Here is a 23,382-nt window from a genome sequence, read left to right as displayed (position 1 = left end):
TGACATTTATGCCTTTGTTTTGATCTTCTGTGCAGCTGTGGGAGACGTCAATATAAGAGAAGAGGAAAACACATTGTCATGAGGTGAAAACACACTCGCACACAACAACAGTCAAACAAAATGGACTCCGAACATTGACAGGGATGAGCGACAAGCATGTCATCATTCAAGATGCCGGACGAACCACGGGCAGCGCAGAACTGGAGCTCAGAACTACAACCCTACCCCCTACAAAAGAAAAATAATAATAATAATTGAGCCATCCTTTCGAAAGCCCCCCAGTGTGGTCTACACGTCCATGTTGCATCACTGGATCAAATGGAGCATTTGTGAGTACAAACATTTGAATGCATGAAGCAGCTCCAAAGGACTTTTTTTTGGACACAACGCATGGGAGGGGCACACAGTTTCACAACATCTCTCTTTCCATTCTAACTAACAATATTGCATCATCGCTCATAAATATGGAAGCTGACACGCACCGTTCTCCTCGCTGTGTGTTGTGTACATAATATGTAAAGCAAACTGCACTTATTTTTTTTATTGCCGTGTGACGAATTAAGTCCAACTCTCCATTAACATAAAGGATGTACAAATATATTTGGTCCGCTTAGGGAGAAACATTTAGACCGGTTCTCTAATTTTTGAGTCCAGGTGAGACACGGACAGCGAACCACTGATTGAGACACCCTTAAATAGCCTTTTGTCCCATTGCGTCACGTGATTGCCGTTTGGTATATCTCTCACTCATTGTGTTACATCCTTTTTTAAGTCCACCCTTGAGCCAGACCTTCATCCCTTTTAGTGCACAATGGAGTGAGTATAATGCGGGGTTCCCTCATATTTTTTTTTTTAAGATTTTAACTGAGTGACTTAAAGACAATAAGCGGTGCTACTATAATGATTGACATCTAGCACATGGGTAAAAATCCAGCCAATGATGGGAAAGTTGGACCATGAAGGAAGATGGGAAACTTAAGTAAGAGATAGAGGAATAAATAATACATGGCAATGTGTGGTCACAGCAATGTTAAAATGCAGTGGAATGTGTGTTATAAGATGGTAACAGTACGGTAATATTAATTCCTCAAATTAGTTTTTTGTTGGTGATGTTTTTATATCTCACATAACCTATTTCGAAAATGTAAGAAACGACGTTGAAAAAAGTGGACCACACAAACAAGTTAAACCACCATATATCCACCAAAATTGTCTTCTCCCACAATGTCTGTTGTAGTACCAAGACTGACCTGTGAGAGGCAGCATGGTGCCAAATACAGGCAGGAAGAGGAGTCATAGAAGAAGAAATAGGAGCAACTTTGCTAATTGTTAGCCCTTGTCCAAAATGTGGTTGCAAACTCCGTCATTTTTATTGTAGTGAATGACTTGAGACACATTTATAAACACTCAATACAACTGGTCAGATTGTTTCTTAAAATGGCCATCTTTCTGTTTCACGTCTCAATCAAGTTATTTTGTTAGCTAGCTAATGTAGCTAGCATTCGAGCCCGTGTTTGCGGAACTTGACCAATAAACGGAAACACATTCGGTCATTTTCTGATAATGTGGGGTGGGGCGTTGTTACACATCCAACACCACAAGATAAGATGCCTAATAATGTTTTTTGTTTGTTTTTTGTACCACGTTTTTGTCACAAGATGTAACTGGAATTATCCATTCTTACTAGCCATTGTTGAGTTTTAATAGGAATGGGGAACTTTTCTTGTAAAGTCCTCCGAGGGCCATACAAATTTTATGGAAAAAAACGTTATCAAACAATGATTAGAAATGATTGTTGATTTGTGGGTTTGTTTTTGAGAATTGCATGGCGGCTGGATCAAACACTCTTTGGCCCATGGGTTTCCCCACCGCTGGACTGTGCTGTACAGAGCTTGCGAGGACCAACAGCATGACAGTTTATAGTTAGCGAGTTATTCCATTACACGGAGCATAACTGGATACGAGCATGTCCAAGAAACACCTTTGCCTAATTTTAGTCTTTAAAAGTCAATGATGAGATCCAAAAAGTGAAAAAAGAAATGGATCGGTTTGCCATCTTAACAGGAATTGAATGAAACAAAACACAATTTATACTTTGTACAGTAATCGCGTCATTTTGTTTAGAACATTTGTAATTCATGTCTGCATTAGGCTTTAGCGTTAATATGAAGGGCACCCTACTGGATTAATATTGCGACCACTGTAGTATATTTTTGATTAAGTACCTTTGTATTCTTGGCATTATGTACAGCAGCAGTGGTTCACTGAGTAATGAAGTGCTTTATTGTATTTTATGTGTTGATGACTTTGACACTTTCATTTGCGTTTATTGGTCCAGATGCCTGGCCCCCCTTTGTGCTTGTTGTTGACTACGAACTAGAATTGTCTTCATCAACAACGCAAGCTTTTAATGTTAATAATAATAATGACGATGAAAATGCATTGCATTCAGTGAGATAAGTTTGTCTTGATGTCATGTACAAAAATTCACCCGACGGACACACGCGCAGGACTGTCTGTCCATTGAATGTATTCCTGGAGGACTCCAAGCATCAACACGTCACGTCCTTTCATGTAGAAGGAAGACATTAGCCCCACTCGTCATTCCTGTAAGGACACTTGTCTTTTGTTTGTGATTTATTACTGCCTGTATGCTGTACAGACTGATGCAAAAATCAACCCCCTTATTTTTTTGTCTTAATTGTGTATTGTAATATTTAATATAAAATAAATCTCTTTGAAACATTTGTTCACTGATATTTTACTGAGTCTAATTACATTTTGCAGCATCTTACATGTTGAAGTCCACTGCTTAACGTCCATGTTTGTGAAGTTTGCCTATTGCGAGTGCTGCCTCAGGAGCTGCAGTCTTTGTTGCCGAAGCTCCTCAGTGGCCTCTGAGGCTTCTTCCTCCAGCGACTCCCGGATGAAACCTTTCAAGCGGTCCACGCCGAATCCGGTGGTGGCGGAGATGGGAACGACATGCCTGAACGTCATGTGATCCTTTGGTGTCATGTCGTCCGGCAACGTATGGCAGAACTCTGAATCACAAAGACAGTTTCTTACGTCTGTTCAACAAGTTTATCTTAGATTAAAAGTTCTTACTTTCCGGGTTGAGAAGTTGCTCCGTCAGCTCTTGTAGTTTGTGGTCCGCATCTGGCAGATCCATCTTGTTGACCACCAGTAGAGCTGGTTTGCTCACAAGCTCCTCCTTGTACAACTCCAGCTCCTGGAAAGCAAATGCGAGACACGAGTCAGGATGAACGTCTGAGTGACATCCGTCAACGCCTGGCGAACGTGACCTTGGTGAGCAGCTGTACGGCCTCAAAGGCCGACCTGAACGGCGTTTGACTTGCGAGCTGGAAGCCGCAGACATCCACCTGAAAAACAAACCACATTTTGTGTTGATTTTTCTTCCATTAACCTCTGATGATGTATTAATATATCACAAACCACAAACAGCAGCTGCTTGGTTCTCTCCACATGCTTAAGGAACTTGTGGCCCATCCCTTTGTTCACGTGAGCGCCCTCGATCAAGCCCGGGAGGTCCGCGACAGAAATCTAGACCGGCCACAAGCACATCAGCACAGAACGCAACCACAAACATCAATCAATGATTGGCAAGTTTTTTTGTTTGTTTTTTTTACCTGCTTGTGGTCCTCATACATTAATTTGCCAATCTGGGGCTTCAAAGTGGTGACTGCAAAAAAACGTCACTTGTAGATATTAATATAGTCAAGTTGATTACTGTCATATCTTCACAGTTACACTCACAAGGGTAGCTGGCTATCTGAGGGGTCGCGTTCGACAAGACAGTCAGCAGAGACGACTTGCCCGCATTTGGGAACCTGATGGAGAGGAAAGTTCTTAAAGGCCACTTTGCGAGATGATGAAAATCTTAAAACAGCCTCTGATGTTGCGCACTCACCCCACCAGGCCCATGTCAGCGATGAGTTTCAGATCCAGTTGGATGTGCCTCGTCTGGCCTTTACTGGGCAGAAAGGTGGAGGCGAACGTGCCTCCATGTCCTCCTTTGGCCACCAGCACACGATCACCCTCAGCATTCAGGTCTCCTTATGGGGACAGCGACACAATCACAGGGTGAGGCCATCAAATATTTGTAGTAAGGCAAAATAAGAATGTTAATATGAAATGAGGCAGCTTTTCACCTACCAAGTATCCTGCCATTATCAGTGGTGACTGTGACACCTACAGGAACCAAAATCTCAGCATCCTTCCCTTTCTCGCCTTTCAAGGAACGCACACTATCAAAACAAAGGTCTTATTAATCCAAATAAAAACACTTTAGCATCCTGATTAAAACCTCTCACCTGCTGTTGGACCCCATGTCAGCTGCAAAGCGTTTTAGAGGGTGCTTGTCCTTGACCTTTTTTAAGGTCATGTTCTTCGTGGCGAGCGCCCAAACATCTCCACCGTTTCCTCCGTGGCCCCCAAGGCGAGGCAAGCCCATGCCGCCGGCGCCTCCGCGGACAAACAGTCGCAGGTTGTCCACAAAGTTTCCATACTGGAAATGAGTTTTGGAAAAACACGTCATGGAATACAAAACTACATTTTTATCATCGGCATGATCCGACAAAATACAAAACAAAACAAGAATATGTCTCCTTTAACGGTTAAATGCGTACATAGTACAGTATTCTTTAAAAATGTAGTAAACAATAAATTGCTTACCCAGTTAGCATTGTGTCATCGTCTGACAACTCAAGGCTGAGTTTAGCTAACCTAGGTAGGCACTGACTAATAAATGCTTTATTATTTACGAATTAGCGTGGACGCATTTGCATGCTCAGTAATACTTACTTTACGGAAGCAAACTCTACACAGGTGCACCATCTTTATGAGGCGGTTAGCCGCATGCTACAAACATGCTAGCGGCTAATCAGCGTGCGCTAGGAGGAGACTGACTGGGAAGGGGGTGGGTCCCACATCCAGACTTCTACCGACCCATACGACGACATGATCACGTGACCTTTTTAGCATGCTAGCAAGCAATGCCGCGTAGGACATTTAATGCAAAACCATTCCATTAATAGGCGAGTTGGGCGGTTCCGAAAGGTTTCAAATGTATAAGCACGCGCATTTAAACAGAACAGACAATGACTAAAATGTGCTTTATGGTTACATGTTAAAACGTCGCCACTTTCTTGAACACGTGACCGGCTTTGTCGTAGCATTCGATACACCAGCCAATGACCGAATGTTATGTTTAAGTCCCCAAATAAACGTCGTAATTGTGAATAAAAACCAAACCTGTTTTTAGCCATACTACTGAAATACGTATTTTAAATTCACTACACACAAGAGATGCTCAGAAAAAATATAAATGCAAAAATGAATCATCTTACGTAACTATATTGCAAACATAATCACTCGACGTCAATGGAATTAACTACTACAGCCAAAACTAATTTACTCATGGTGTGGTTTATTAAATAAATCTCTTGAAGAATATATCACAAATTTGTGACATATGGGCAAAATCTGACGTTTTGTTTTGGCTTGTGACGTATTGACGGGGGCGCGGCCGGCTTTTTGTGCCATCTTCCACGTGGTGTATGCAAACAGACATCAGCGTGCACGCGGATGCCCAGATAGAGATCCGTGAACGCGCCTACACTTACCGGCGCAGAAGATGCGCATGTGACGCCACGCTTTATTTTTTATTTTTTATTGTTATTATCTCACACGGTCCGGACACAATCTGCCACAGGAACACCGAAGAACGGGTCCATTCCCCGACGATCCGCTGGAAGTGCGTGGATAGTGGCGTGCGCTTATAGGTCCTCCCACCAGCATCGGTGTATTTATAAGGCTGACACGCCGCCGTTGGTCGTGATCACAGGACACAGCGTGGAGGAAGGGACACCATCCTACGAGCGGTAAGAGACGCCGTCCTTGAATGGGACTTTTCATTTTCAACGTCCCTGCTTAGGCGTTTGATCTCAATGATGGAAGACATGGCTGAGCACTTGACGCGCTGCTAGACTTAAGTGCAAAGCAGGATGATGGAAAAATTTATAATTTGTCAGCATGTGACCCTCATTTGTATTTTAATATGTAGCATGTGCAAAGATGAGGCCTGGGAAGATTTTATTTTTCAAATTTCTACAACTGAACTCTATAGGTGGAGTTGAACAATGAACATATGTAGTCTAAGAACGCCAGCCCATGTTCCACTTAGTCTGAACCTTAACACTTATTGTAGAACATATTGAGACTTACACTAAAGAGTTATTCTATCCCATACTTACACTGCAGTACAGTCCATGTTATTATTTGTACCTTAAAAAAATAAAAAATAAAATAAATAAAAAACTACGTGCTCCAAGATGTAGAAGGTACAAAATATGCACTTTTGGGGTAAACATCTCAGTGGTACAATGATACAATAATTATTGCACATTCCACACACATTGCAGTCTCTTGCTGACTGGACTATATGTCAGTGGTACTGCTGTGGATGTAAATTAGACAGATGTGTTGATGTGTGTTTTTTCTTTTTATTTGCGGTTTGCATAATCAAACAAGGAAAAAATATTGAAAACAAATAAACAGAGCCTGTGGTTCTTATGGTGACGCTACGCTATTACCCAGTCATAAATAAACAGAGGTGCAGTAGTCTTAAAACATGACATGCAAAAATTGTGCAATGGCAACAAACTGTGCACTATTTGCAGCTACCACTTATCCTGGTCAAACTAACCCTAATCTTGGTTATACTAATCTTAACCCTGGTCGTAATCACGCTAATGTTTGCCATATGAACTGTAGTCTGAGTTGGGGACTCCAGGTCCAGAAAGTAAAAACCCTGAACCAGATTGGCTTTAGCCACAGGTGCTTCGACTCAACAGGTGGAGATGAGCTTCTTTACTTGGCAGTTTAGTAGAATTACTTGTAGGTAAACTACTTGTGGCAATTTGTGGCAGGGTTTTTACTTTCTGGACCTGGATTGCCCAACGCCAATCCATTAAGGGAGACCGAAGGGGCACTGTTCTAGTCTTGCTAGCTTATTTTAGAGACTGGTCATGAGAGCCAGCCCTGTCATAATCCTAAACGTACTAATACTAACCTCGGAACCTGGGACTTCCCTCAGTCGAAGTTCCTAAGGGTTTTAGTAAGAAACTAGGCCAAAGGGACACTGTTCTACTCGAGTTGGCATGATGTTCAGGGGGGTGGTGTAGGGGGAGTAATGAGTGTGTTGTGGCAGAAGTGTCTCTGAGCGGAAGGATCTATGATGGTTGGATCTGTCAGAGTGCCAGGATCACATTCTTATACTACTGCTGTTGTTTTAAAGGTTGGTAAATACATAAATAAACCCAGTGAGATTAAAGCCTACTGGGGAGGAGTGATCAGGGGGGATTTGCCGCCCGGTGGGCACACAATGGTACTTTCGTGTAACACACCAACACACACAAATATCCACTACACACACAATAGTCATGTTTCATAACATGGCCCAGCCTATATAAATCTGATTAGAACGGGCTTTTGTTCGGGAAGCGCCACTGGGGTTAAAGAGATGGAAGCCTGGCCTTAGGCGGTGTTTGATAGGATGGGCCAGGGGGTGTGGGCACTCTGGCAGGAAGGGAATAGGGTGGGCATTTGATCTGTGACAGGGTGCTTCCATATTAGGGAGGTTAGATCATGAGATGACGACGGCAATATTGCCGTGCAGTAACAATGACAGCCAGTTTAAACCTGTTTGAATTGATCAAGCCTTGACAAAAAAAAAAAAAAAAAAGGCACCAAGCACAAATGAGGCAGATGGAAAGTTAATGGAAATGTCTGGAACTTTTGTGCTCCTTCACAGCGACAGCTCTGGCTCAGGCTCCAGATATGCCTCTTCTAGAAGAGACCACTCACCCACAAGAGCACCCACCAATTGTTCCCGTCATCATCATAGGTGTGGTGGTACACTTTCTGCGGACGTCGTCATCCTTTGAGGATTTAGGATTGTTCCATGAACTAATTTAGATCATCTCTCCTCATTTTCTCTTCAGGCAACGGCCCATCAGGGATTTGTCTGTCATATCTGTTAAGTGGAAATAAGCCCTACCTAGATCCGACAATGGTCCACCCAAACCCAATACTATACAGAAAACTGCAGGAGACCAAACACCTTGCCGTCACTGAACAGGTAAAAATGCAGATTAGAATGCATGGTATGTTCTATCTGGTTGGATTACAAGTTTGAATCTCGGTTTCAGACCTTTCCTTGTGGACATGGCATGTTATTGTGATTGTGAGGGGTTTCTTCAGGTACTATGGCTTTTTATCAAGCCAAAATTACTCACAATTTGAGATACACGGACACGGAGTTAGAAACTTAGTGACTGGTGCAGTTCTCGAGATCAGTCTTGGGCTCGAGACCACTTTAAAGTTTCGGCTTCAAAGGCATTTCTAAGTGTGCCTTGTCTCAGTCTCGGACAGCAAGGACTCAAGATGTTTTTTTTATCAAGACCGGTCGAGAACTGGCCAGTTACGACTGTGATCAGTTTGAAACGCAGAATTAAGGCACTGCAACTGCCTAAAAAGATACTGGTCATTTTGTTATACTTTTCTTGTAATTTTTCTTTGATAAAGACTCGGGCTTGACTGTGTCGCAACCTCAAAAAGTCTTGGACTTGTCTCCGTCTCGACCTCAAAAAGTCTTGGAGTTGTCTGGGTCTCGAGCTCCAAAAGTCTTGGTCTTGTCTGGGTCTCGAGCTCCAAAAGTCTTGGTCTAGTCCCCGTTTCGAGCTCCAAAAGTCTTGGTCTTGTCTGGGTATCGAGCTCCAAAAGTCTTGGTCTAGTCCCCGTTTCGAGCTCCAAAAGTCTTGGTCTTGTCTGGGTATCGAGCTCCAAAAGTCTTGGTCTTTTCCCCGTTTCAAGCTCCAAAAGTCTTGGTCTTGTCCCCATCTCGAGCTCCAAAAGTCTTGGTCTTGTCCCGTTTCGAGCTCCAAAAGTCTTGATCTTGTCCCCGTTTTGACCTCCAAAAGTCTTGGTCTTGTCCCTGTCTCAAGCCCCAAAGGCTTGGTCTTGTCCCCGACTCGAGCTCCAAAAGGCTTGGTCTTAATCCCATCTCAACCTTCAAAAACCTTGGGCTTGTCTGGGTCTCGACCTTCAAATGCTTGGTCTAGTCTCAGTCTCGAAACTCTCTTGGCCCGACAATGTCTTGATCTCAGTTGGTGTGGTCTTGAATACAATACTATTTGACAGAACTAGTAAAAGTATAGTGGAATAGAAATAATGCACAATGAATATATGAAAGAATGTATGCTCATCCTCTATTCAATCAAATTCAGCTGCTTTTTGTCTGCAGGATCTAGAATATTTGAGTGAAGGTCTTGAGGGACGGTCGAGCAACCCTGTGGCTGTACTGTTTGACACACTACTGCACCCAAATGCCGACTTTGGCTATGAGTACCCTCCTGTGCTTCAGTGGAGGAGGGAGAAGCAGCAGCACATCCCACATCTCGTCTTAGGCAAAGCAACACCTGGGGGAGCCTGGCATGTAAGTTCTATCAATACTGGAGACTCTACTTTTGGTTATTTATTTTTATTATGTACCGCCCTTTCCTACTCAGGCAATGGAAGGATCGATGCTCACAATAAGTCTTGGCATCTGGATGGAGCTTCCTGGAGTCAACTACAGGGACCTGATGGGCGGAAAACGAAGGTACTAAAAGTACATCATTGTCTTCGTTTTCTGGCACATTTGCCCATTGACACTTTTTTTCTTTCAAGGGATGTGACCAATGACAGGGCCACCCCTGAGGAGATATCATCCTATTACCGCAACTATGTGAAGCTAAAAGGCCTCCAAAAGAATTTTGTTGACAACACCTACGTGACATCAGTTCAAAGACTCTGCCGGGGCCACAAGATGGACAATCTGGAAAATGGACACACTCGTCTCGGAGACGAAAGAGTGGATGATTGTGGAAATGAGAACTTTGGGGGAAATGGAGTAGAGAGTGTCAGCGACGGAGGACTCGGATCTCTCTGGGAAGTAAGAGGATACCAACAAGTGCAGAACGACACTCACGTCCCCTTCTCTCTGTTTGCGGAGAATGTGGTTCTGGCCACTGGCGCGTCCGATTCACCAGTTCGATTAAGTGTGGAGGGAGAGGACCTACCCTTTGTATTTCACAGCGTCTCTGACCTGGGCCTGGCGATCAGTCTCCAAAAGCTGGATAGAAACTCGGATCCGATATTAATAGTCGGTGCCGGTTTAAGCGCGGCAGATGCAGTTCTGTGCGCTTGCAGCAGCAACATCAGAGTTCTCCATGTTTTTCGAAAGAGCGTTGATGACTCTGACCTCATCTTCAAACAGTTGCCAAAGACTTTGTATCCAGAGTACCACAAGGTCTACAACATGATGTGCTCTCAGACCTACACAAATGTGGTTCCCGCATCTTCTTCAAGCAGGGCTCAGACAATGAGTATTGCGTCTTCAGTTTGTGCCAAGATGTGCCCCCCAGCCACTCACATGGCCAGTAACACCAGTGTAGGCCTCTTTCCCGACTACACAAGTTTCCCGGGACACTGCGTGGTGTCCTTACAGTCTGATATGAAGTGCTTGCTGCAGGGAAACAATGCCCTGAAGGCATTTAAGATCTCAATGGCCCTGGTACTGATCGGAACCAACCCCAATTTGTTTTTCTTAAAAGACCAAGGCCAGTATCTGGGTCAAGATCCAACAAAGCCGATCTCTTGCAAGCAGAACCCCATTGACATCCACCCGTACACCTTTGAGTGCACCAAGGAGCCCGGGCTGTTTGCCATGGGCCCGCTGGTGGGAGACAACTTTGTTCGCTTTTTAAAGGGTGGCGCTTTAGGCATCGCCTCCTGCCTTCTGAAGAGACTCAAGAAAAAAGGGAAGCTCATCGGCAATGGGGGGAATAAGTTAATTTGAAACGGAGAGGAGAGCAGATGCTTGGTGTAAAAGAGGAAAGACGTCTTCATAATCATTACTGCTTGTTTCTTCACCTCTACGAAGGCATTTTTAGAACCAAAGACAATGGCTGTACACCGGTTCATTTCTAAACAAGATTTGGACTTTCCAGGAATCTAAGCTACCATGTGCCAACATTTCAACATGTCCATTCTTTTTGGAACCTCACATCTTGGAGACCTTATATTTGTCAGTTGTTTTCCTTGTCATGCCTTTTAATCCATCTGACAACATTTGCTGTCGTATTAAGCTATTTGGAGAGGCAAGGCTCTCAAGAAGTAGAATGAACTCAAGAGTACTGAAAGGGACAAATATTTAGATAAAGCTATTGTCCTAATTGTCTTCTTTGAAACTGTGAACTAACAAGAAACTAGAGAGATGTTTTTTCAGGGCTTATACCGATTATTTGTAGTTAAACATGCCGATAACCGATATTTGAAGAGAATGCCCTGAAGTCATTTTAAGATCGCAATGGCCCTGGTATTGATCAGAACCAAAGACCAGGCCAGTAACCGATATTTGAAGAGAATATTAATTTGAAGTAAAAAGGAAAATATATTTAAAAAATTGAATAATGCAAACTCTAAAGCTACATTTCAATGCTTTTACCCATCTTTAATTTGCAACATAATAGTTTTATTTTTAATCTTAGACAATAGACATCTTTGGCTTTAAAAAGCTAATGAAAAGTGAAAGCAGCTCACTGGCTCAGCAGCAGCTCTTAAAGAGTTAAATGAAAACTTAAGTAAATAGCTCACTAAAGTTTGACAGTAAATAAAGTTTTACAAACTTTTCCTATGACTGTAATGTTAATGTAGCTTTAAGGTCAAACAAAAAGTGCAGAGAGTTCACAGGCTCAACAGCATTTCTTAGAAAGTTAACTTTACATTTCAATAAGTAAATGATTCCCTGTGGTTAACCCAATTTTAAGATGATCTCTTATCGGCTGGCATATTTTTATTTTATTTTTTTAAGACAGATGCCGGCCCAAATCGTCCTAGCAGCTCTATCCCTACAAGAAGCTAACATCATAATGTTCCTGATGAATCTGAGCCAAACTATTTTTGTAAATGACTCCTCATTAGTTTATTGTGATCATTTTAATTCCTATCTAGACTTTTTCTTTAGCAGGTGTGCAACTGAGAGGCTTTTTATGCAAATCATTTTACACTGACTGTACTTACAGTTTATGTTTCTACTAGTATCTTCTATCTAAAGTGAGTTGTCTTAACATTGAGTGACTTGGCGCTAATTCTGGTTATCTAAACAAATACGGGGGTTTTAAATCATTTTTATACAACGTCGAATTATGGTCAAACCATTAAAAAATTTATAAACAGACTATTACAAGAATAAAGTCATAATCTTGTAAAATGAGGTTGTATTTTTCAGAAGAAAAAAAAAAAAAAAGTTGTATTTCCAGAAAAGAGTTAATGTCAAACATTTCAATGTGAACACTACAACTTTCTTCCTCATAAAATTATTATATACATATTTAAAAAGATTCTTGTGACTTTATTCTTGTATGACATTGTTTTCAATGTTGCCCACAAACATCAGCTATTACAACAGCATTACCTGCACTGTATCCATTTTACTTTTTTGCCTTTTCGTTGCTTATTGTTTTCATGTGTCAAAGCTTTTCAAACACAACCTGCAGGTAAAAAAATATATATATATATATTTACAAGTTTAATAACAAAGTGGCAAGTCCACATACATTTAGCATACCTTTAATGTACAATAATCTCAGGGCGCTTTTCATACAGGACAGGAAGTAGTATGGCTCAATTGTCCATGTGCTACTCTTCCATTACTTCTCTTCGAGCTTGTGCAAGAGAGACAATGGTGAACACTCAACAGTGACTGTGATCCATTTTGAATTTATGCCTTCACCTCATTGAAACCTACTGTCGAATTAAGCTTACAGTTTTGCGCGCGCGCGGCACAGCTAATGATTTATCTATTATGACGGGTTACTAATGTTAGCCATGTTTGGGGTTATACATAAAAAGCTACAATAGTTACATACTTCATCGTTGGTTAATGATTATCCTAACAGTCTTATGTTCATGAAGGAATTCCTGCAGCGTTGTTTTTGACATACTTCTGAATATTGTTTTAATGTGCCCATATGCACAGTAGCCACAAAATTAGGTACAACTAATGAAATCAAAAATTCGGGAAAACATCCTCGTATTTGCTCTCATTAGATAGTTCAGATGTACCTAAAATTGTGACTGCTGAGTGTAAATGTCTTTTTATGTCTACGTTTTGGCAAGATGACTACTTACCTGATCAGCTCCAGGTATGTAAGTGCCTAACTACTTTTGATGAATTAAGACTAAGAACGTTCTGAACTTCTGTTTCCAAACCAGTGTCACATTGAGCTGAATGAAGCTGCCGGTTGTGTGGATGTAGCTCAACTGACGCCATTTTGTTCCTCTTTACGCTTAGCTAGTCGAAACTGAAATAATAGCACCTGTGCGGATTCAAGTCAAGTCGTGCACTCCATTTCGCCTACATTTCATCAAGACAAAATAAAAACTACACCGAATCGACAACATTCTTACACGCTTAAATCGATCTCTAGTGGAGAAAATTGACGACAACACTTGAATCAATCGCCTCTCATCTGCTTGACTGGGCTCAAGAAGGGAAATCATTTTGTTGGTCTTAACTGCACAAAAAGGAAAAGCTGCGCTTGTCATATAAACTTTGAATGCTGTCTTCTTCAATTGCAGACTTTGCAATGTTTTGTATGGCATATTTTTTATTATTGAAAAATAAAATGAACAGAAAGGAAAGCTCAGAACGTGATTGGAGTATTTCTTTTACAATTCTTGCCATCTATGTTGTCATAAGAGGAAGAGCGGCTAACAAACATGCTAACTATACAAACGTAGATATTAATTATACAAAATGATCTGACCGTCGTACACATGGGCTGAACTTGCTTCATCTTCTCTTGCTTAATTTGGTGGGGTTGTACCTAAAGACGCACAAACACATCAAACAGTTGATGTCACGGCTCCCTCGGGATGAGCTTTTAACATTCCTCACGGCTCATCCTTCCATGCGCTCGCCGGCATTTTGAACAAACAAAAACCAGCCCCAAATGAAGCGCCGTAAAAGACGCGGGCGAGTGTTTGAACAGCTTAAAGCAAACAGGCGTCCTATAAAGCACGTCTGGACACTTGCCGGTTTCAAGCTACCGAAATGCACCGGGGCTGTTTTCTTAGCGGCAGGGTCTGTTCCCCCGGCTATGCATGACTGACTGAGTATGACTCAGTGATCAAACAGCTCAGCCTCACACACACGCACACACAAAATCAATCTCAAGCTCTTTTTCTGCTTCGTCAAAGAAAACACCCCATCTTACATCACCCCTGTTACCTTGGAGACCGCGGTGACGCAAGAACCTATAATTTCCCTTAATTATGTTGTTTAGGATGAGTCCATGATTAGAAGCGAGGATGCGCGGGCGGACGAGTTGGCTGTTAATTCGACACCGACAGGTATAGCAGAAAGCATACGGGAATGAGTCGTCACTTTGACGAGCTTACGTGTTAAAATTAAGGGTGTCAGCAATCAGGCAATTCATATTTTTTTAAATCATGATTATAAATCGCATGACTTCAATCATTAACTCATGATTAATTCAACATTTCATAACTGTTCTAAATGAACAATAAAATGTACAATAAAATATTTTATAGTTTTCATCTCTTAGTCACAGTAATTTCCTTATAATTCATAAAAAATAGTCAAAATTTAAAATATGTACTATACTGTAAAAAATGTGATATTGATTTGTGTTGAGGTCATTTTTTCTGCCACTAGATGGCATAATTGGATTTGTAAGACAGTGACAGCTCCGTGCATTTTTGTTTTCATATTAAGAGCTATCTAATCTTTAACTTGAAGCAACTTGTGAAATTCTGAACATTTTTAAAATTGAAAAATACAACTTAACCCCACTCTCCTCAAATACATGCATTATTTTTAAATGGATTACTGCTAAATTTTGACTTGGACGAGTCTGCTGCATTGCGACTGGAATTCCCCCAGTATAGGCTTTCCAACTAAGGGGTAGTCATTAATCACTTGCTAAATAAAATTAGTGGCGTTAAAGGAACTTTGGCTTAACTCATAATTAACGCACTAATGTTGACACCCCTCGTTAAAATCCATCCGTTTACTCACCTAAAGAGGTCATCTCCTTCACTCTCCTCCAGTCTGCTCTGTCGCTCATCCTGAAATAAACGCACATCAGGAGCGGAAGACTCAAAGGAACGACGAACTGAGCACAAGGGAATCGAACCTCCTCCGCGTCTTTCAGCCATTCATCCAGTTCGGAGTTCTTGCCGCGGTTGTGAGCCAGCAGGTCGGATCCTCCGATGATGTGTGACGAGTTGTCCGTCCTGGGCACTCGCATCTGTAAAAGAAATGTTGCCATTCATAAATAAATGTTTTAATAATGACAAAATTCTGTTTTGGAATTGCAAATTGCGTTCTGACCTTGCGGAAACGTTTGAAGTTTTTGGCAAAGCCGTTGGTGTGCACCTGCTGTGGTTTTGTTTTGGGGAGCGCGCTCACCCTGAGGGATCGGAACTCGACTAAAATCAGCTGTTTAGGGAGGTCTTCGTCCAGTTTGCTTATCTGTAACACAAACACCTTGGATTAGATGAAAAGAAGAGCTTTTATGTGTTGACTGATCGGAATCTTTGGACAAACAGGAAATAAGACAGGAAGTGCCCAGTGAACGTCAACTTGATGGGAACTGACGGCCTTATCACACAACATTAGAAAGACATTTTACAGATCTTCAAGGACAATAAATGCTGAAATTTCAGTTGACGTGATAAAAGTGAGGTTGGCCGTAGTAACAATGGAACCTCTAAAGGGGAAAAATGACTAGAGTAAAATATTATTCCAAATATTATGACTTCAGAGCCCTTTTGTTCTTGTGTAACATCTTGTTTATTTAAATCACATGTTGATTACTTCATTTTAAATCAATTATTGTGGCATAGAAACGAAGAATCCGAAAAACTTTGTTATTGTTTAAATCAGGGGTGTCAAACATACGGCCCGCGGGCCGGATCAGGGCCGCCAAGGGGTTTAATCTGGCCTGTGAGATGATTTTGTAAAGTAAAAAAAAAATTAAAAAAAAAATTGTAATGTCGGACCAATTAATCAGCCGGCCACAATGAAAACATATAATTCGTAATTACATCAGCAGTCCTCAGATGAGCACTGCAACTTGTCCTGGATGTCATTAATTTACACACAACTTAAAGTTACGGTTTGTTTAAAAAATGTTTTGTTTTGTTTTTTATAAATCATAGACCAGCATAACCATGTTAAATACATATGACAAGGATTAACGTCCTTATAACGTCATTAACTGTGCCACAAAATGCATTCTGGGAACAATATTTATATGCAAAACAAGTAGGTTTAACACATCTGGAACTCATACAGGCAAAGTGTTGCCGCGTTCCATTTGCATTCGTGTTATTTTTTGGAACAATATGATTACAGTTGAGCTCCATAATTTAGGGCTGGCTCACAAATAGCGAAAAGCTACGTATAATTGATGGCAATTATTTTTAAGTTATATACCATTATTTTATCGAATCCAGCCCACTTGGTAATATATTTTCCTCCATGCAGCCCCTGAGCTAATATGAGTTTGAAACCCCTTGTCTAAATAGCGGTACTTGTGGACCTTATTTGATATAAAATAACTTGAAAGTCAAATCTTACTTGGGCGTCCTCCTGTTTGACGTCGACAGGTTTCTCAAAACGAACCTCATTCGCTTCTTTGGGCTGAACAACATCTCCATTGAATTGGCCAAACTTCTAAGAGAATAAAATAGCATTCATTGAATAGTATCTGGAAGTATATATTGGCCTGAAAAGATAAAAGAACATTCTGACAAGAAATCTCGTCCTCACCTCCGTGGACGACTCTCTGTTCGCGTCAACATGCTCTGCTGATGGCTGAAGCTTCGTGGCTGGCTCAGTTTGGTGGCGCTGCTGTGGAAGCAGCTCCTGTGTCGGTTCCACTGGTGACCTTTGACTGCCGGCGTCGTCATCGTCACAGGCTACTCGTTGCTTCTTCCTCAAAACCTCGACATTTTTTGATGTACGTTCAGAACGACTGTTTCGTGCTTGTGAGGATTCCCTGACTGAAAACGACTCCGACTCGTCCGTGCAGTCCATTTCCTCAGACATGATAGATTCCAGTTCAACCAGATCGAGTTCTTCATCCAGCTCCTTCCTCTTTCGGCTGGTGTGGGATGAACCCGTCGCTGGACGGACGAACTGATTATTTTCAGAGTCTACAGGTGTGGCTTCTTCAAATGCCATCGACGAGCATGCGGCCTGACTGGTGACGTCAGATTCAAGGACAGGACGCTTTGACTCTGACATGACGCTGGAGAATTCCTCATCTAAAGGCCTTGAAGAAAATCACAAGTGTAAGGATAAGTCAACAAAATGTCTTAAAAAAAAAAACAAATCTTGTGGATCTTTTTTCATGAATTCTGAAACACAGTTTATAAAACGCTAATCAATTGGAGCGTAAACAGAAAAACACACAAAATGACCTCTTCTTGTTGACCGGTTTGAAAAAACTGGTCATTATTGCTTGTTTCTGTGGGGAAGCTTGCGGCGAGACGCGTTGTTTCTGGGGAGATTTCGGAGGAAATTTCTTTGGTTCCAATGTCTTCTTACCGCCACCGGACTTCAGCAAAGGATGCTGGAAAGTTGTGTTGTTATTGTCCTGGCCTGCAACTGCAAGAACATTTGATATCTTTAGTTAAACTGGCGTTTAGCATTTAGCAATTCCTATTAGGTCATCATTTTCCATTTCTAGTGTAGTCTTTGTTTAATTAGCATTTTTTTTTTCATTGTTGTTGTTGTTGTTCTTTTATTTCCCTTTGTGATGTCATGTCTCTTTTTCTTTATTATCCGATGTTTGTCCCTTCTTTATCACAGCTGGGTCCAAGTCAGGGCTGCTCGATTATGGAAAAAATAATAATCACGATTATTTTGGTAATAATTGAAATCATGATTATTCAAACATTTTTTTTTTTGTACAAAACATGAAAATGTTTAAACATTAAAAAATATTAAGACAAACAAAATAATTTGAAACAGTAATTATCTAAGTTCATTTTGGGCCAAAAAAAGATTTATTATTCATATTAAAAAAAAAAAAAAAAAAGGTGCAAATATATACATTCAAACTCAAAACAAGTATTAATAATCTTTTATTTTTGTTTACAATTATGCCGATTTTGTAATTGTGGAGTGTAATCATTAAAGGGATACTTCACTTATTTAACCCATTATAGTAATAAAAAGTTAATATTTTGTCTATAATTAATTTGATACTTTCATTAGTTTTCACATACAATTAGTACCTTTAAAAACACATTTTGCAACTTGCTGTCGACTGAAAATGACACCACAAGGGCTCAGGTGACCAATCACAGCTCACCTGTTTTTTAGGTTTGGTCATGTGACATTCACAAGCTGAGAAATTAAATGAAAGTCAAATGAAAATATCAAATTTATTATAGGCAAAATATTAATGTTTGACTGCCAAAAATGGCTAAATAAGTAAAGTAGCCCTTTAAAATTGTAATTGAATTTTGATTAATTGCACAGCCCTATGCCCTGCAATTGGCTGGCAACTAGTTCAAGGTGTACCCCCCGCCTACTGCCCAAAGCCAGCTGGGATAGGCTCCAGCACCCCCATGTGAGGAATAAGCGGTCAAGAAAACTGCATGGATGGATGCACAACCCTAGTCCAACTAAACATAAGGCAGGAGAAAGTGGCTATTATATCGCAATTAGCAAAATCAGTAAAAGCAGCATGAGCTTAAATAAACGTAATTAAAATAATCAACATCGTCATTCATTTACTTCACTTGGGAATGGTTTGACGTTGAACATTATGATCATCAACACACTGCATTTACCCATCACTTTGGTTGCGGGTTTCTTCCCGTGAGACGACGATGAACGAGGCGACTCGGCCACAATGCACTGAGTGTTCATCTTCTGCGTTGCGTCTTTTGGCCCAATGGGATGAGCGGTGTCATGATTCAGCTTTTTCTCCGGCGTCTCTCCCACCGCATATATCCCGCTGATCTTGCACTGCTCTGGGCTGATAAATGAGGAAATGGAATAAATCAGGGGGCAAAGTCTGGGCAGTTTGAGCGGATGATTGCGCGTGTTTGTACGTTTGTGACGTTGCTGTGTTGGCTGCGTATGCTGTAATGTTCTGCGATGCTGCAGGTAAAGCGGTCTCAGCCACTGCTACGTATTGGGAGAGAGATGCGCTCGGAATTCTTGATGTCGTCTTTGTCGCTAAAAAAAATAAAATAAAAATGTAACAAAACGGTAAGACAACAGCAAATGCATTCTCCCGCTATGCAACAAATGTTCTTCCACCTGCGTCTGTTGTTAAACTGGAAGGGTTGCAGTACATGTCACATGAGTTGTAGATGGCAGCCAATCCGATTTCAGACTCCGTGATGACTCGAAGGCCTTTTCTGTCTCACAGGAAGTGTTAAAAAAAAAAAAACTCTTAAATTTACACCAGTCAAGATGAACTACTCTTTCTTTCTTTTTTTTCAAAACCTTTGAATGATGTTCTTCACGGAATTGTGCCACCTAGTGGTCGAAGCTTGAAGGGGAGGTTGGGAGTTGCCAGCAGTAATATCCACCACACAGCTCAGCGGGGACTCCAAAAGGTCACGAGGCAGGGAGCCCTCCTCCAGGAGTTGACTCGTGCCGCCTCCGAAAATCACTGGTGCACTCAAACGCTTAAACTGCCAACAACAAAGATGTCAGTCAGTTACGCAGCCGCACAGTTATACATTACAAGTTGAACAAGGGCTAGGCGAGTAATGAGTTTTATTAATTACCATCACGTAAGTTCATTTTTCTGTATGATTTTTTTTTTTGTTTAGCGACTTACATAGTTCTAATCACGTCTCCACTGGCATGCATCGCTTACTACGCAAAATGGCTTCCCACAGAATGGAGGCAATTTACAAAAGGAGTCTGTTGCAAATTAGCGACTTTTCCAAACTCTTCCTAAGTATTTAAAACAATTTAAAAATCAGCTAACGACTTTAATTCCAACTAAGTGACATGAGCAAATTAATTTTCACTACTGTATCCCGTATGACAAGAAAGGAGCTAAACATTGATATTAACATTAATACATTGTTATTTAACATAATTTAACACCATACATGGTTCTATTTTATTCAACATTTAAAATGTTAATTTATAAAGAATCATGTTTGCATAGGTCGTGTTTCGATAAAAGGTACATTTTTCCAAGAGAATAATTATTTACACATTATCTGCAAAGAATTACATTTCTATAAGTTCATTCAAGAAAACATCTTGGGGAAAAAAAAAATCAGAAGAAATCAAGCAAATCCCAAAAGGGAGAGAGACAAAGAGCGAAACTTATTTTGCACGTCATTGCCATTTGCCTTTTCTTTAAGCACAGGGTAAAATATGCACATATGTCATAACGTTAAAAAAAATTATATTTCCAAATAACCGACTAAGTTGGATGAGAACTGATCCATAACTTGCTGCCTTTAAGAACACTACCAAGGGAAGTAAGTTTCCAGAGATAATTCCCAGAGGATCTGAGGACTGATGCTGCCTAGCAGCTGACATTTAGCAGATAAACATCAAGCTCATAGGATTATGTAGCGGAGGAACAAGCAACTTCGTCTATAAATAGTTGTCTTCATCAAAGAGGTATTTGTTTGGCAGGTAAATGAGCTCTGCTTCTGCTATTCTCTTCCATTGTTGCATTTCACAATATGGAACCACTGCTTTTAAACCATAAACACAGCATTAGTCACGTATTGGAGCAGGCGGCATCTTATGGGGCTTGCACATTGTATTAAAAAAAGTCTGCAAACCCCTGTTTAAATGCCAAGTTTTGTGAGATAAAAAAAAATAGAGAACAAGATAAATTATTTCAAAACATTTCCACCATCAATGTGACTCAATTGTCAAATGTTGAGGGGGAAGTAAAAATAAACACCTGAGATAATGTGGTTGCAAAAGTGTACACCCTCATGACTGTATACATAATTAACCAATCATATTCAAACTCCTGCCACCACTAGAATTTTCTTCAGTGATGAACATACTTGTCAAATTACGGCCAAAACTTGACCCCTGCAAAGTAAACCAACCTGCTTGCTCGTGAGGAAAATGAAGGTTGTTCCTGCAAAAAGCCGCTTGCGCTTGAGATCTGGCTCCAGATTCACGTTTTCATTTTTCAAGCTAGGCTCATCGATGTCAGGGATGAACCTTTAAAACAACACCAAGCCGCACATATGAGACCATGAGACCATGTTTGTAGTCAAACACAGGAGACTGTTGTGGCACTTCACCTTTCCGCCTTAGGAGGGGGTAACTTCTGCTGAGCTGCTTTGCTGAGCTCTGAGAAGAATTCCGGCTTCACGATAAGACGGCAGCACAGCAGAGCAGAAATCGTCTATTAGGGGTAATTCATATAAAACATGCATATGGTTAATGGGAAACATCACGCACAAGGTTAAACATTGTCCTGACCTTGATGGTGACTTTAACAGAAGGCATGACCAGGTGGGTGCAATCCTGTGTCCACGTATTGACCAGCTTTCCTCCAAACTGCTGCAGAGCTTCAGAGAGTGCAACTTTGCCGTCGTTGTCCAAACAAGAAGAACACACCACTGGCTTCTGATAAGCTACACTGGGCAAGAAAAAGTGATAATGGTCAAATGTAGTGGTGGGCGACAACACCTTAAAATAAAAAATAATAATAACAAAATCAGATTTTTGTTTTCTACCCAATAATCACATTTCCTTATATGAAACCAAAATAATTGACAATGCAAAACAAGCTTAGATTTTTGTTCCAATTCCTCTTTTGTAATTAAGTAATTTCTTCTGATAACAAACACATTTTTTCAACAGATTTTTTTCCACCCAACATCAACTTGCATCAACTTCCAATAGAGACAATATTAACTGATGTGAAAATAAGTGCAAAATGTCCCCTTTCCAAAGACATGCATTAAAACAATCCTGAATAACAAATGTTTTAAATTAAAAAAACAAATTACATGAGCTAGCAAACTGCATAATGTCTGTTGTTGGCAAAATATGTGCTGTGTGTTGCTTCAATACCTGAATTTGGATTGAAAAACCCCAAAGGTAACACTGTCTCCTGACTTCAGGGTGACTGGAGCGTTCTGTGCCAGGGGCTGACCGTTGACGACGGTGCCGTACTTGGAGGTGTCCCTCACGGTCAGTGTCTTGGATAAAAATACAGGACAGATCACTACCATGAACTTAACATATAAATAAAGTGGCTCATCTATCTATAAAAGTAAGTCAAATTTCAGGTAAACATATTTAAAGAGGCGGCCTTGTGGAGTAGCATGTGACATACTGCAGGCAAGTCTGCTTATGAGTGTCTGGGCCAGAACTGTGGACGACAGCAGCTCATGTGTGATGTGTTAATTGTATTTGAATGTTTTACGGTTCTCATGGCATTCAATAAACTGCTCAAAAGTGAATTGGTGATTGTGGTGATAATGAAACACGTGTAGGGAAGTAAAATTTTACTTTGTCGTATGACCAGCAAAAGGTTAATTGGTCTTTCTGTCATATAGTGCAAGAGCATTTAATTGTTCTTCTTGTCACTAAATGTTGCTGGCCTCTAACTAAGATATATCTGTAATAAATAATTAAATTAAGTCATCTTTCTCACCTGATCAGTAACAATGAAGTGAGCATGAGCTCTGCTGATCGACTGGTCACTAGGCAGCAGGATGTCACAGTTCTTGCGACCCACCACATATTCTTTGGCGGAGAGGAGATAGTGCGTCTCACCTGTTAGTCAAAAGAGGTCATTTAATGACTGTTGAAAATGTACATTCAAATTCTATTACATTCCCGTGCCTCACTCAGAAATGGATAACGATGACCAATTACTTACTCTTTTAAATTGTTACAAAACAAGTTGAACTTTAGTTTATAAGTTTACACGGCAAAGGTATAAAACTAGTACTTTGGCGTCATGTTGACGATCTGAAATGTATTGACTGATAGATGTGTAGGCTACTTACTGGAAAATGAAAGCTAACTAAGCGCAATTACTAAAGTTAATTCCGTAAACATGTCAGCAACGACAGCGACTGTTCAGGTTACCTCCTGCCTCCACTGGACTCAGTATCCACATTTTGATTTTTGCTCTGTCTGAGGAATCTGAATGACACTAAATAAAATTTAGAGAAAAAAAAAAAACAAGTCTTCGCCACTGAATAGCCACGAATGATATGTGCATTGCATTGCGCGCGCAACCGTGTGACGTCAAA

At 40.8% G+C, this 23,382-nt stretch overlaps 4 protein-coding genes across 9 annotated transcripts in view; 2 read left to right on the top strand and 2 right to left on the bottom strand.

Annotated features, from left to right (window-relative positions):
* Window positions 1-2,747, top strand: part of adam22 (ADAM metallopeptidase domain 22) — a 57,377-nt gene extending 54,630 nt beyond the window's left edge. For all 3 annotated transcript variants that reach the window (XM_077526173.1, XM_077526172.1, XM_077526174.1), the window contains one exon: window positions 36-2,747. In XM_077526173.1, coding sequence (XP_077382299.1) covers window positions 36-56 — 21 coding nt within the window. In that variant the 3' untranslated portion in view covers window positions 57-2,747. The remainder of the gene's footprint in view (window positions 1-35) is intronic.
* Window positions 2,746-5,880, bottom strand: gtpbp10 (GTP-binding protein 10 (putative)). 3 transcript variants are annotated; one of them, XM_077526191.1, is made up of 10 exons: window positions 5,367-5,880; window positions 4,332-4,525; window positions 4,174-4,265; window positions 3,929-4,073; window positions 3,775-3,848; window positions 3,648-3,700; window positions 3,454-3,561; window positions 3,303-3,380; window positions 3,106-3,229; window positions 2,746-3,041 (listed from the first exon to the last, which is right to left on the bottom strand). In XM_077526191.1, the coding sequence occupies exons 2-10, from the start codon at window positions 4,469-4,471 to the stop codon at window positions 2,839-2,841; spliced, it is 1,017 nt and encodes a 338-aa protein (XP_077382317.1). In that variant the 5' UTR covers window positions 4,472-4,525; window positions 5,367-5,880; the 3' UTR covers window positions 2,746-2,838. The 3 variants fall into 3 exon arrangements, with proteins under 3 accessions (XP_077382317.1, XP_077382315.1, XP_077382316.1); XM_077526189.1 differs by lacking the exon at window positions 5,367-5,880 and adding an exon at window positions 4,822-5,236; XM_077526190.1 differs by lacking the exon at window positions 5,367-5,880 and adding an exon at window positions 4,693-4,835.
* osgin2 (oxidative stress induced growth inhibitor family member 2) lies at window positions 5,580-13,766 on the top strand. The gene is made up of 6 exons (XM_077526184.1): window positions 5,580-5,900; window positions 7,832-7,924; window positions 8,022-8,158; window positions 9,323-9,514; window positions 9,588-9,679; window positions 9,748-13,766. Exons 2-6 carry the CDS (start codon window positions 7,858-7,860, stop codon window positions 10,916-10,918), a joined length of 1,659 nt encoding a protein of 552 aa, XP_077382310.1. The 5' UTR covers window positions 5,580-5,900; window positions 7,832-7,857; the 3' UTR covers window positions 10,919-13,766.
* nbn (nibrin) lies at window positions 13,711-23,382 on the bottom strand. Of its 2 annotated transcripts, none has more exons than XM_077526176.1 (17): window positions 23,216-23,382; window positions 22,776-22,897; window positions 22,190-22,317; window positions 21,593-21,752; window positions 21,412-21,515; window positions 21,211-21,328; window positions 19,619-19,809; window positions 19,430-19,530; window positions 19,219-19,345; window positions 18,955-19,142; window positions 17,575-17,761; window positions 16,922-17,426; window positions 16,730-16,825; window positions 15,479-15,619; window positions 15,282-15,395; window positions 15,164-15,213; window positions 13,711-13,949 (listed from the first exon to the last, which is right to left on the bottom strand). In XM_077526176.1, exons 1-17 carry the CDS (start codon window positions 23,244-23,246, stop codon window positions 13,916-13,918), a joined length of 2,397 nt encoding a protein of 798 aa, XP_077382302.1. In that variant the 5' UTR covers window positions 23,247-23,382; the 3' UTR covers window positions 13,711-13,915. The 2 variants fall into 2 exon arrangements, with proteins under 2 accessions (XP_077382302.1, XP_077382303.1); XM_077526177.1 differs by having other exon boundaries at window positions 16,730-16,822.

The sequence above is a fragment of the Festucalex cinctus genome, chromosome 7 (assembly GCF_051991245.1).
Source record: "Festucalex cinctus isolate MCC-2025b chromosome 7, RoL_Fcin_1.0, whole genome shotgun sequence".
Lineage (NCBI taxonomy): Eukaryota > Metazoa > Chordata > Actinopteri > Syngnathiformes > Syngnathidae > Festucalex > Festucalex cinctus.
This window is presented reverse-complemented; position numbering and strand designations above follow the sequence as displayed.

Bases quoted from the DNA above. Each gene is read 5' to 3' on its own strand.
- gtpbp10 (XM_077526189.1), bottom strand. From the start codon at position 4,854: ATGGTGCACCTGTGTAGAGTTTGCTTCCGTAAA. The intron at 4,074-4,173 runs GTAGGTGAAAAG...TGTCCCCATAAG, and splicing joins TGATAATGGCAGGATACTTG to GAGACCTGAATGCTGAGGGT. The intron at 3,562-3,647 runs GTAAAAAAAACA...TGGCCGGTCTAG, and splicing joins TGTATGAGGACCACAAGCAG to ATTTCTGTCGCGGACCTCCC.
- osgin2 (XM_077526184.1), top strand. From the start codon at position 7,858: ATGCCTCTTCTAGAAGAGACCACTCACCCACAAGAGCACCCACCAATT. The intron at 8,159-9,322 runs GTAAAAATGCAG...TTTTGTCTGCAG, and splicing joins ACCTTGCCGTCACTGAACAG to GATCTAGAATATTTGAGTGA. The intron at 9,680-9,747 runs GTACTAAAAGTA...TTTTCTTTCAAG, and splicing joins CTGATGGGCGGAAAACGAAG to GGATGTGACCAATGACAGGG.
- nbn (XM_077526176.1), bottom strand. From the start codon at position 23,246: ATGTGGATACTGAGTCCAGTGGAGGCAGGAG. The intron at 15,620-16,729 runs GTAAGATTTGAC...TTTGTGTTACAG, and splicing joins TCAAACAGGAGGACGCCCAA to ATAAGCAAACTGGACGAAGA. The intron at 15,396-15,478 runs GTCAGAACGCAA...TTTCTTTTACAG, and splicing joins ACTTCAAACGTTTCCGCAAG to ATGCGAGTGCCCAGGACGGA.